Below are 13,595 nucleotides of genomic sequence, written 5' to 3'. Positions count from 1 at the left end.
TCTAATTGTTATTTTTATATTAGTCTTTCTGCATTGCTATAGTTATTGTTAATTGGACTTCATTTTTTCATATTATGATCATTAATATGGTTTTAGAAATGCTGCTGTCGTTCTTCTTCTTTAGAACCAACTTAGTACCGATCTAAGAACTATGGTTCCGGCCATGACCACTCTGTATTTCACATGCATTATTTACACTGGACCACATTACCTAATGTTGTCTGGAATCCGTGGTTGGAGCCAATGGCGATTTAATAGAATAAATTTGCTTTTTAGTATTTCAAGATATTTTTCTGTGATCTTGGTAAATATATCTTTTAAAATGAGATGTCAGTGTTGCTTTCATTTTTGCCTAATGCAGACGACAATATATTCACCGCATCCTGTATATGTGTGTGTGAGTGATTGGATGAGTGTGTGTGTGTGTGTGTGTAAGCATTTCGTACAGAAATACAGGTATGCTTAATACCTTCGCCAGGTGTCGCACATTAATACAACCAAAAAGCCGGTGGGTTTAGGTTCTCCACCCATGTCTTAAGACTTCTAAGATAGTAGAGTATAATCTGACGAAGTTTTGGCTGATAGGCGCAGGCACGACTCTGTGATTTAGAATCGCGTTTTGCAACCACATACATTTGGATTTAGTTCCACTGTGTGGCGACTCGAAAAACTGTGTATATGTAAGTGTATGGATATGTATGTATGTATATATGTATTTATGATTGTTTTCACTCCACTGCTTGACAACCGGTGTTGGCTTGTTTACAATCTCTGTCTCATGCAGCAAAGCCAAACTATGTTTCATGGGTCCACTTCTCGAGAAAAGGTTGTCCATGTCCGAACTAAAGAGACGATCATAGCATGCTAGTCGAGTGTTGTATGTTAGCGAATGAGTTGAATAACTATTTTGAGGATACAATCGAGATCATAATTGCAGACATGTATGTGCGTATAAGCTTGTGTGTGTGTGCATTTAGCAGCTGCCAACACTTCTTTTCTTCTTGAGAAATATTTTAATCAGCTGCACACAATGTGATGTGTATATTATCATTAGCTTGTTCAAAGCTCATCTTTCTAGCTTAGAAGGGAAGACCGACTTCGCCTTTGAACTGCTGCATCGACAAATTAGGCTTTTTATGGATAAGTAGTTGAGAGGGAATAGCATTAGCGATTGTTATTTGATATTGTCAATGAAGCAGTTACTATAATGATATTTGCTAATTAAGCCATTTTCCATTATTGATGCAGCTATCATAAAACAATTCGTGACCATGTTTTAGCGTCTAATTTCTTACTCAAATTAATCTTTTATAGCGTTTTGCATTAAACATTTGGACTTATATTTCTACCATAACTATTTGGAAATAACCGTTTCAAATTACTTTTTGATATATATATATGCTACTTCCCTTCTATTTTTTCTCCTTAGACTGGTTACCAAGAAGCTGACCTACAATGTGCCAGTATAAGATCCGGAAGGCCCGTGGAACAAAGCCATTGCGTTCAAACACAAGGATGGATAGTGACAAGAAAGCAGTGTAGTATGCCAACATGTGAAGCAACGTTAGTAACAGAATGTCTTTCCATTGTCCTTATTATTATTATTATTATTATTATTATTATTATTATTATTACTACTACTACAAAATGGTATTCATATTTCAGACTCGTGATTATTTATTAAATGTGTTTTTGTTTTTGTCTTTTTTTTTTCTTACAGGAATTTTTGAGATGTGCTTTGAAATATAATGAAATTAAAGCAAGAAATATTATCGTTCAACTCAGAGATTAACGCATCTAAATTTAGTGGTCAGCTTATAATGATCACCCGAAAGTTTCAAAACTAAAATAATTTTGGTTTATAAATGTTCACAAGTAACCTCAGATACGCAGCAACGCAGTTGTCAATATGATATTTCGGAGAGGACAAAAACTACAGTACTTTATATATCGAGTGTATAGATGTTCAATCTGGCTCTTAATCACCTTGTACAGTCTAACACATAACAATTTCTATATCAGATGCAGTATTGTAAATTAAGCTTTCTTTAGTGCCGAGAGGTTTTGATAGGCTTGAAGCAGAATTGAACTTGATCGTATCTAAAAAAATCCTTGATTTAACATGGGTTCTATCAAGCAATTTTTTTTCTATCAGACAATCTGAAACAAGAGCAAATACTCATATGGCGTTGTTTCTCTGTGTTTATGATTTTTGTGAATTAGATGGGGAAACAGCGATAGAATAAAGAAAATCATTCAGGCTAAAGAAGTTCGTGGATCGATCTCGATTTGATTTCAATTTTTGAATGAAAGCAATGTTATTGTAATAGATACAAAAGTGACCCACTCGTCAATAATTTAGTTAATGTGTTATAATTATGTTCTAATTATTTGAAAAATTCACATGTAAGTGTTCTTGACTACTAACGGCGGGTCACTGGTTGTTATTCCATAGCCGCCGTCATGGCTGTGGTTAACTCATTGCCTCTGGTCTAGAACAGTTGCAATGTTGTGATAATGTAAACCACTGTTAGTAGTATAGACGCTGTATTGTCAAAGAGCATATTATTAGCGGATTGGAAATACAGTGAACGATTTTGACACAAATATAAAAAATTTTCATAAGCGAAATTGAATTTTTATATTTGTTTTCACAAACAAATATACACATTTTTTCATAGGCGTGGGAGTGGCTGTGTGATAAGTAGCTTGCTTTCCAACCACATGGTTCCGGGCTCAGTCCCATTACTTGGCACTTTGGGCAAGTGTCTTCTATAGCCTCGGGCCGACCAAAGCCTTGTGAGTGAATTTGGTTGACGGAAACTGAAAGAAGCCCGTCGTATATATATATATATATATGTTTGTGTGTTTATGTTTGTCCCCCCAACATCGCTTGACAACCGATGCTGGTGTGTTTACGCCCCCGTTACCTAGCAGTTCAGCAAAAGAGACCGATAGAATAAGTACTAGGCTTACAAAGAATAAGTCCTGGGGTCGAGTTGCTCGACTAAAGGCGATGCTTCAGCATGGCCACAGTCAAATGACTGAAACAAGTAAAAGAGTAAAAAGAGTATAAGCATTCAACATAAAAATGGCCGCTGTGTTTTGAAACTTTCCATGAACAAACAGAACCAACGTCATTCAATATTAGTAACGCTAATTTGCCTCGTACATTAGCGTTAACTATGCTTTGAATTTGATCACCATTTGAGCTTTATAGGTAACTATTATGCAATTCCTTAGCAGATATATTAGGTATGTAAACAATGGTCATATGTTTGTAAGTATAAGAGCCAGCCATTCAAACTGAAAAACGCGAATGACTGAACAACAACATAAGAAGCTTGTATTAAGTGGGTTATGTCTTTACGACATTCAACCCGTTCAGGTATATCGAAAGTGTTTTGTGTTAATGGCGTGGTGACATATATCAAATGTTCGATGGTTACTTGTTTGTTACAACAGGCACCCGCAAGTCTTCTATTAAACACATTTTATATATTATTACCGATCTGACCTCCATATGAGCATTCAGCAATTATTGCCAACCTAGGATGGATTTTTATGACTAGAAATTTAATAGAAAAAAAATATTGAAGTCAACTTAAGAATGTTATTTTGCAGAGTTGTGCGGTAATGTATTTTTGTATGACTAAATGAACGCAGACAGAAACACACACATGTAAGTATATATGAGTTTCACTGTATGTGTATGCGAGAATGTGTGTGTATATGTGTGTATGTGTGTGTATGTGTATGCGAGAATGTGTGTGTATATGTGTGTATGTGTGTATGTGTATGCGAGAATGTGTGTGTATATGTGTGTATGTGTGTGTATGTGTATGCGAGAATGTGTGTGTATATGTGTGTATGTGTGTGTATGTGTATGCGAGAATGTGTGTGCATGTGTGTGTATGTGTGTGTATGTGTATGCGAGAATGTGTGTGTATATGTGTGTATGTGTATGCGAGAATGTGTGTGTATATGTGTGTATGTGTGTGTATGTGTATGCGAGAATGTGTGTGTATATGTGTGTATGTGTGTGTATGTGTATGCGAGAATGTGTGTGTATATGTGTGTATGTGTGTGTATGTGTATGCGAGAATGTGTGTGTGTGTGTATGTGTGTGTGTGTGTGTGTGGGCCTGTTTGTGTGCGTGTGTATGTGTATTAGTAAGCAATGAAGCAGAAGTTTTTTTTTTTCATTTAGCAGAAAATTGACGAGTTGGTACATTATACAACTCGAGACAAACAACATTTATTCTTCAAATATTAAATATTAAATGAATGTTTACAGACGTGTGCTAAATCCAAAGGATTTACATATGAATTGTATATTCGTGCATTACACACATATACACACACAACCATATATATATATATATATAGGAGTGGTGTGTGGTAAGTAGCTTGCTAACCAACCACATGGTTCCGGGTTCAGTCCCACTGCGTGGCATCTTGGGCAAGTGTCTTCTGCTATAGCCCTGGGCCGACCAATGCCTTGTGAGTGGATTTGGTAGACGGAAACTGAAAGAAGCCTGTCGTATATATGTATATGCATATATATATATATATATATATATGTGTGTGTGTGTTTGTGTGTCTGTGTTTGTCCCCCTAGCATTGCTTGACAACCGATGCTGGTGTGTTTACGTCCCCGTCACTTAGCGGTTCGGCAAAAGAGACCGATAGAATAAGTACAGGGCTTACAAAGAATAAGTCCCGGGGTCGATTTGCTCGACTAAAAGGCGGTGCTCCAGCATGGCCTCAGTCAAATGACTGAAACAAGTAAAAGAGTAAAAGAGTATATAAAGCAAAACAAGATAGATTGTTTATAAGTATTTAGTGATACCATTTTACACGCTTCTCGTTAACAAAGAACGTCTCTCATCGTTTAACCTCCAATGATGGTTTGTTTGTCTTTCCCAGATCTAGCCGTTCGGCCAAAAGAGACCGATAGAATATGGACCAGATATAAAATACACACTAGGGATCGATTTGATCGATAAAACCCTTCAAGACTGAAGCTAGTGAAAGAATAAAGAATTTTTTTTTTAAATGCCGTATGCATGTAACGTGTACCTCGTTTCTTATACATAGACACACACAGACACATACACATATGAAACAGGCTTCCACACAGTTTCCGTCTACCAAAATCCCGCTTAAGAACACGTACATATACGTATAGATATTTTCTTTTTCTTTCATTGGTTTCAGCCACTATGACATTGCTAAGTCACTTTCAAGAGTTTTAACCGATCAGATCAACTGACGGGATCTTTTCTGCAATAACCTATGCCTGAAAAAAGAGGATTCTGAGCATTAATTTTTGCCTTTCATCCTTTCGGGGACGATAAAACGATTTACCAGTCAAATACGAGAATTAGTAGTATCGAAAAGCCTCTTCCGCTTAAAATTACTGTGCTTGCACCTAAATTAGAAACTTTAGTTCCTCATCAACGTGACGGATTTCGCAGAATCGTTACAGGATCGGAAAAAAATGTCCCGCTAAGGTATTTGTTCCGGCTCTTTACGTTCTGAGTTCAAAATCATACCAAGGTCAAATTTGATTTTCATTCTTTCGAGATCAATAAAATGAATTATCTGTTGATATAATCGAATTCTCTCCCACCCAACAAATTTCAAGCTGTGTGTTTATTACATTGGTTTCAAATTTTGACTCAAGGTCAGCATTTCTGGGGCGGGAGCAACTCGATTACATTAACCTCATTGTTCGGCTAGCACTTATTTTATCAACCCCGAAAGGATGAAAGACAAAGTCGAACTCGGAATTTGAACTCAGAACGTAAAGACGGACGAAAACCCTATTTCTTTACTACCCACAAGGGGCTAAACACAGACGGGACAAACAAGGACAGACAAACGGATTAAGTCGATTATATCGACCCCAGTGCGTAACTGGTACTTATTTAATCGACCCCGAAAGGATGAAAGGCAAAGTCGACCTTGGTGGAATTTGAACTCAGAACGTAACGACGGACGAAATGCCGCTAAGCATTTCGCCCGGCGTGCTAACGTTTCTGCCAGTTTGCCGCCTTCATGATCCCGTCATTATATTCGAGACGCATACTAGTCTTCATTGATCAGCTTTTTCTTTCTGTACGTTCGTTAGTGTTGGCGTGTATTTTGTTATTAAATCTCCTTCATGTTGATGAACAAAAGGGAATCAATAAGCGTTAGGTTACTTCTAAAGTACCTATAGACACAACTACGTGTGCATTGTCAAATTCTGAATGTTCAGTTCAATAGTTTGTAGGTCATAAATTTCAGTGTCACGATCTGTGGCGGGAAGAATAACCCTTTTCTTTTCATATTCACGGCAAGATGAACATCGCCCTTGTTTCATTGACTTGTTTCTCCTCCCCACCCAATATCTCAAACAGTTCAGTCACAGTGATGCTTCAAAAATACAAAATATAATAAACCATGTAGACATTGACACCGATAATTGATCCCGTTTATGTTTAAGAGTTTTAAATAATATGAATGATATCGAGAGGGGAGAGGGAGAAGGAGAGAGAGAGAGAGAATGACAGGAGGGGTAGAGATACTATTGGTATAGTTTAATCATTGTGACAAATTCATTTGCAGGTGTGTCGTGTGAGAAAACTTACATTTCTAATAAAACGATAGCATTAAAACGGCTGTATGTTAATATTCACATGAGAAGAGGGGAAGGACAGGAAGGGAATATATATATCTATCTATATATATATATATATAATATATATATATATATATATAGATAGATAGATGAGGAAGAAAGGAGGGCAAAGAGCTGGAATGAGGGGACAAATATACGAAGAAAAGGGTTCAGTTCAGATTGAGAAAGTAGGTGGAATAACAGTCAGGTATCATAGGGTTAAAAGGCAAAGAGAACAAGAGTTTAAAAAAAAAGCAGAACGGGTAGATATATAATAGATAGGTGGACAGAGGGAGGTAGATAGATAGAGATAGATAGATAGAGTGAGTGAGAGAGAGAGAGAGAGAGAGAGAGAGAGAGATGGGAAGAAACAGGGGCAGACAGAGAGAGAATGTGGAGGTGTGTGTATGTTTGAACACATTGTGTATTTTTGAGAAAGGAAGTTATTATAAAGAAAGATTAGGGTGGAGAAAGAAGAATAAGGATACAGAGAAAAAAGACGGCAGAAGGAGATGATGAAAGGGAAATCTAAAATATAATAAAGGGAAGCAGACAGTGGCTGTGTGGTAAGTAGCTTGCTTACCAACCACATGGTTCCGGGTTCAGTCCCACTGCGTGGCACTTTGGACAAGTGTCTTCTACTATAGCCTCGGGCCAACCAAAGTCTTGTGAGTGGATTTGGTAGACGGAAACTGAGAGAAGCCCGTCGTATATATATATATATATATATATATATATATATATGCGCGGGTGTTTGTTTGTCTGTGTTTGTCCCCTTAGCATTGCTTGACAACCGATGCTGGTGTGTTTATGCCCCCGTTACTTAGCGGTTCGGCAAAAGAGACCGATAGAATAAGTACTGGGCTTACAAAAAGAATAAGTCCCGGGGTCGAGTTGCTCGATTAAAGTCGGTGCTCCAGCATGGCCGCAGTCAAATGACTGAAACAAGTAAAAGAGTAAGAGTATAAGTAACAATGGGTTATGATCGAATGCTTTTGTTCATTAATATTCCAGAAAATTTCAAAACTGGCTGCGAATAAAACTATTCTCATATATTTTTACACATAATCGCACATAAGATTTATGTTTATTTGTTTGCATACATACAGTTAAACTTGAATTCTAATGTATAGCTCGTTGTGTGTGCATATTGTAGCGTGTGGCTGTGTGCTTCTGCGCATGTGTATGTGATGTACACACACACACAACACACACACACACACACACACACACACAGACACGCGCGCGCACACATATTTATTTATATTAGTATATGTGGTATATATGATTGTGTTTTGAGAAAGAAATAAATGAACAACAATTATAAAAAAAGGTAGGGGGAAGAGGTAATAACTTGGTGGTTGAGAGAGTAGCATTATCATTGCTTTATATATCAATTTTCTGGTTCTCCAATGAAATACGGATGCGTATGCAGAAAGGTCAATTGTCGTCAAATATAGCCTGTCCCCTGGTTAGTCAAATACTCAGTATGTTTGGAGAACGCCTGCATGGCCTTACTGTATCCTGTCAAAAGTTTATCGTCATCATCAGCAACAACATCAACAACAACAGCAACAATAAACTACAATAGAAGAAGGAGGAACAACATTTATTGTGTCGTTCGGTGCGACTGACTACTTAGTGAAAAATGATACTTCAACTGGTTACCTGTTTCATCTTTTTGCCGGGCTATACGTTATCTCAATGGAATAATATACAAAGCGACTTACACGAAAATGTATTCTATGGGCACTTCCGGTAAGAAAAGCAAAAAAAGCAAGAATTCCTTACTGTTTTATTAACTAAAAATATCGGAATGAAAAGTTTGTAAATTGCATGTGTGAAATGAAGGAAAGAAAGGATTTTGAGAGAAGGAAAAATGTTAGAAAAATAGATATTTATTTTTCTGTGTTGTAAATAGTTTCCATTCATTCACAAAATAATTGACGTGACATTAATGAATGGAATTGGCAAAAAAAGGATAAGGGAATGAAGTGATAGAATTAGCGAGAGAGAGAAAGAGAGAGGGGGTGGATGGCGTATAGATGATAGAAAGAGAACAGGGGTCGAAAAAGGGCAGTAGGGAAAGGCCAAATTTAGTAATGGGATTAGATGAGGAAAACAAACAAAGTAATTGGGTAATTTGAGTGCAAAAACGGAAAACGATAATGTAAGATAAACAGGAATTAAAGAGAATTGTAGGTAAAATAGGCAAATGTGTGAGGGAAGCAAAAAAGGGAAGGTTCTTGTGGGAGGGGTGCGTGTTGTTTATTTTGCGTCCTTATTTGCTTTAAAAACACAAATACACATACATTTACATACAGGCGCACATACAGATTTAAAAAAAAATTTTTAATTATTTTATAATTGGCAGAAAGTAACGAAAGTAATACAAGGGTGGAAAGTGTCGAGCATGTCACTTCTCATGTGCCACGCGTCTTTCGCCTGCCCCCTTGAGTCACGTTTGTAACTTTCGGTCGATTAAAAACAAATAAACATGTATTGCCTTCTGCTTGTCTCGAGTATTCTACTACTACTACTACTACTACACTACTACTACTACTACTACTACTACTACTACTACTACTACTACACATATATATATATATATATGAATATATATGCATATATATATATATATATATATGTGTGTCTCTGTGTGCGTGTATATATATATGCAAACATACATATATGCATCTATGTGTATATACACGTATAGATATACAAATACCTGCTCACACACACGCATATATATATATTCATATGTATATATGTATGTGAATACACACGCGTATCTATATCTATCTATTTATGTATCTATCTATTTATATATTTATCTAATTATCTCTATCTATCTATCGATTTATCTATCTATCTGTGTGTGTGTATGTGTGTGTGTGTGTGTGTGTGTTTGTGTGTGTGTACACATATATATATACTCATTGATACATGCATTTACTGCCTACACTCTCTTGAAGTTTAATCTCACCTTAACATCTTAGAACTGCTCTCTGATCCCTCACTAACTTCCAAACTCCCAACCGATTGAAAGGACCTGTTTTTTCACTTAGTACCCCTTAACACTATTTGAACGGGTCTTTCACTTATTTATCTCTATCTTGACGTACCCAAGCCGATATCTACCCGTCTATTCAAGTTTTCTTCATACACTCACACCACCAGTCTCCTTTTCTCTCAAGCCGCCTGGTACTTCTTCATCAGGCCTGGATTTCTTCGAGAATTCGTTGTTTGACTCTGTTTCCACTAAGTCTAATTATTTGAGTTCGTATCAAACCACAACTATATTAAAATCATAGATATGCATTCCCTTGTCTGTAAAACCTACGAATTAGTTATACTCGTACTCCTTCGCCTATTCTCAACAGAGGAATAGATGCGAATAAGCTTACACTATTATGCATTCTTACTCAAACATACACAAACACACTATACATTCACATTGCTTTGTTGAGACGGTTATTACGCTTTCTTTATATTTCCACCAGATTGATAAAGAGCAAGAGGCTCTTGACTTGGTTTGTTTTTTTCTTTTACTTGTTTCGGTCATTTGACTGCGGCCATGCTGCAGCACCGCCTTTAGTCGATCAAATCGACCCCGGGACTTATTTTTTGTAAGCCCAGTACTTATTCTATCGGTCTCTTTTTGCCGAACCGCTAAGTGACGGGGACGTAAACACACCAGCATCGGTTGTCAAGCAATGCTAGGGGGACAAACACAGACACACAAACACACACACACACACACACATATATATATATACGACAGGCTTCTTTCAGTTTCCGTCTACCAAATCCACTCACAAGGCATTGGTCGGCCCGGGGCTATAGCAGAAGACACTTGCCCAAGATGCCACGCAGTGGGACTGAACCCGGAACCATGTGGTTGGTAGGCAAGCTAGTTACCACACAGCCACTCCTGCGCCTATGGTATGGTTATTAAATATATTATTTGAAGTAGGGAATGTCGGTGTGGGGGAATACAGCCAAGATTATTATCAGGAATGTTGCTCTAGCAAATCCAAAAATGCAACCATCAGTGAAGATTCTATATATAATAATTATATATAAATATATGGAATAATTATCTCTGTGTGTGTGTGTGTGTGTGTGTGTGTTATGCATATTGTGGTCGTGCAAATGTGTGCGTATGTGGGTATGAACATCATGTATAAAATACATCTATGTGTTTATACATACATTCACCCACACACATATAAGGATATAGTGTGTATGCGTGTGCCTTTGTGAGTGTGTGTGTGCGCGTGCGCGAACTTTTATCTTCACACGGGTTCGTATAAACCTGAGTTTAAACTTTACTTTCTTTTAGCGACGACAAACTCAGGACTGGAATGCAAATGGGCTAATGTATTTTTTCATGATATATATATATATATATATATAATATATATATATATATATAGTTTTGCCAACATAACGTGGTAGTCACGGTTGGGACAAATGCTGCTGTTGCTTATCCCCAGGAAACTGCTTTGTGTTGAGTGAAGATTCTAAACTCCTCTTTTCGAAAATATAAGGACACAGATATTGTCTCGTATAGCCAGCTGGAGATGGTGTTTCCTGGGGCTAAATAACGGTAGCATTCGTCCTAACCGGGGCTGCAACGATATGTTGGTAAATTGTCTTTACGATATACATATATATATATATATATATATATATATAAATCTCACTCTCTTGAAGTTATACAAAGTCTATGTGAGATGATAATTTATAACCCCCGTAGCGATGAGTGGTTCTGAAGAAAATAGAATTATAATAGATGGAAGGTGTCTGAACCTGTTTAGCAGTGAAGAGCATTTGATTGCAACAGATGGTATCTATGCATAGAATGTAAAATGTGTAACAGAAAGGTATTACAAAACGTAAGTGTAGGTGTGTGTGCTGCATATATATATATTCACTCATATATAATGAATAGTAGTCAGGTAAACATGTAATGCAATTTTTCTATGTATTTCGGAGGTTCATTTTGCCAATAATAAACTGACACTATTTTATTTCTTTTATTATTATTACGTAATTAAGTGCGACTAACAGACAGAGTAGTTAGCACGCCTTACCAAATGCTTAGTGGCATTTCAACTGTCTTTTATGTTCTGAGTTCTAAATCCATCGAGATTGACCCTGCCATTCATTCTTTCGGGGTCAATAAAATAAATACTTGTCACGCATTGAGGTCAATGTAATTGACTTGTCCCTTCCTGTAAGCCTCCAGACCTTCTGTCTATAGCAGAAATCTTCACTCTTACTCAGTTACCATTTAATCAATTAGCTAATCGACTGTTTGATTAACCATTTGGTCAAATCACCAGTCAGGACTTTGACAAACGTGAGTGATTGAGTGGCTGAGTACACCAAGTTGTAAATCAAATACAAAAATATAATACAATATATACAGAAAAGCAAATAAACAAAGAAGACAACCCAATCGCATAAGGAAGCAAAACGCACTTTGACCTCTTTTGGCCCAAGTTGAGTCATGGAGGGCTCCGTACACGATTGGCCACGATCCACCAGCTGTCCTCATCAGCTGTCAATATGCCTCTGGCGCAGCCTTTATCAAAATATCTGGGTGTTGCCTGGTACTTGTCCTCCATTTCCTTTTTGTCAGCACAATGTTTAGCTGGTGCTCCTTTAATCTCAGCCATAGATTGATTATACTGGAGTCTAGCTTTCAGATAACTGTAAAAATCATGCAAAACAACGATGTGGTGCCACTTTGTGATGGACGTCTATCACATATAAATGCCACACTAACACATTGCACGACGCTACACGAAAATCCACCGCTTGTTCTTGCTTGATTTTTTTTGTCTAGGGTCACTCATGCTTTTAATTCTCTCATTGCTTTCTCAACATTTTCCCACCCCATATCCAACTTTACCTGATTCACGTTACTGCTTCCACATGTGTGGCGATTCTCTGTTCCAGCTAATTCCAGAGAAGCCATCTAGCAACACGCGTAATATAGCAAACCGCTACTTTTAAAACGAATGTGTAATTAGTATTAAATATATAAAGACAAACCTTTCCTCATCTCCAGATAATGGGGTAGACTTTCAAATATTCCGAACTCGTTAGTAGTAAAAAGTGAATCCACGTTAAGTAAGCTATACACAATACTATTCTGAAACGATATTGTTTCCGCTGCTGATAAAGAATTTTTACCCAACCTGCTAGTTATTTGCGATACCAGTGATTTGTTAATCACTATTTTTCTATATCAGTAGAAGCAAAATTTGCCTATGCGAGTGATTGACTGTAGATTGTTATTATGGATTAAGTGCAATGACATAGAAATGAAGATTGAGGAATTGCACCACCGTTGCAGGACAATTTTCTCTGCTATGTATACTTCGGAGCATTTTATCTCTGCCATTTTGCAGCTTTTGGTAGTACAGCTATGGTAAGTAAGATATACAAATCCTATTCTAAACAATTTCTGTTTTACAAACGATTATCCCAGAATGAAATAAAAAGCTATGTTCTATAAGGGGTACTTAGTAAAGTGATCATCCACGGCGAACCAAAGGAAAACAAAAATAATAATAACTAAAACGGTAACTACAATAATAATTGGGAACTATAGAAATAAAGCTTGAGATACATAACAAAACATATCCCTTTGCAAAAAAACAAACATAACAACAATAACTAGCTAGACAAGCATAATAGCAATACCTGTCTCTTGCTCCTCACCGCTAGCACTCTTCTCTCTCTCCTCTCTCTCTCTCTCTCTCTCTCTCTCACTTCGCCTCTCCCTTGAATTAACCACGTGACAGCGTCGCACATTCGGTGTAAGCGTAATAACTATTACTTTCTCCACACCTCTCGCCGCTTATACTTTTTCTCCCGCACTTTGCTTCTCCTTTCATATAACCACCTGA

General features: G+C 37.1%; 1 protein-coding gene across 2 annotated transcripts in view; it reads left to right on the top strand.

Annotated features, from left to right (window-relative positions):
- LOC115229412 (protein madd-4) overlaps positions 1–13,595 on the top strand; it is a 279,033-nt gene that overhangs the window by 209,916 nt on the left and 55,522 nt on the right. For both annotated transcript variants that reach the window (XM_036511411.1, XM_029799776.2), the window contains exon 5: positions 1,430–1,563. In XM_036511411.1, coding sequence (XP_036367304.1) covers positions 1,430–1,563 — 134 coding nt within the window. The remainder of the gene's footprint in view (positions 1–1,429; positions 1,564–13,595) is intronic.

This window comes from Octopus sinensis, linkage group LG2 (genome assembly GCF_006345805.1).
Source record: "Octopus sinensis linkage group LG2, ASM634580v1, whole genome shotgun sequence".
Taxonomy (NCBI): Eukaryota; Metazoa; Mollusca; class Cephalopoda; order Octopoda; family Octopodidae; genus Octopus; species Octopus sinensis.
The sequence above is the reverse complement of the archived record's forward strand: the minus strand, read 5'-3'. Positions and strand labels throughout refer to the sequence as shown.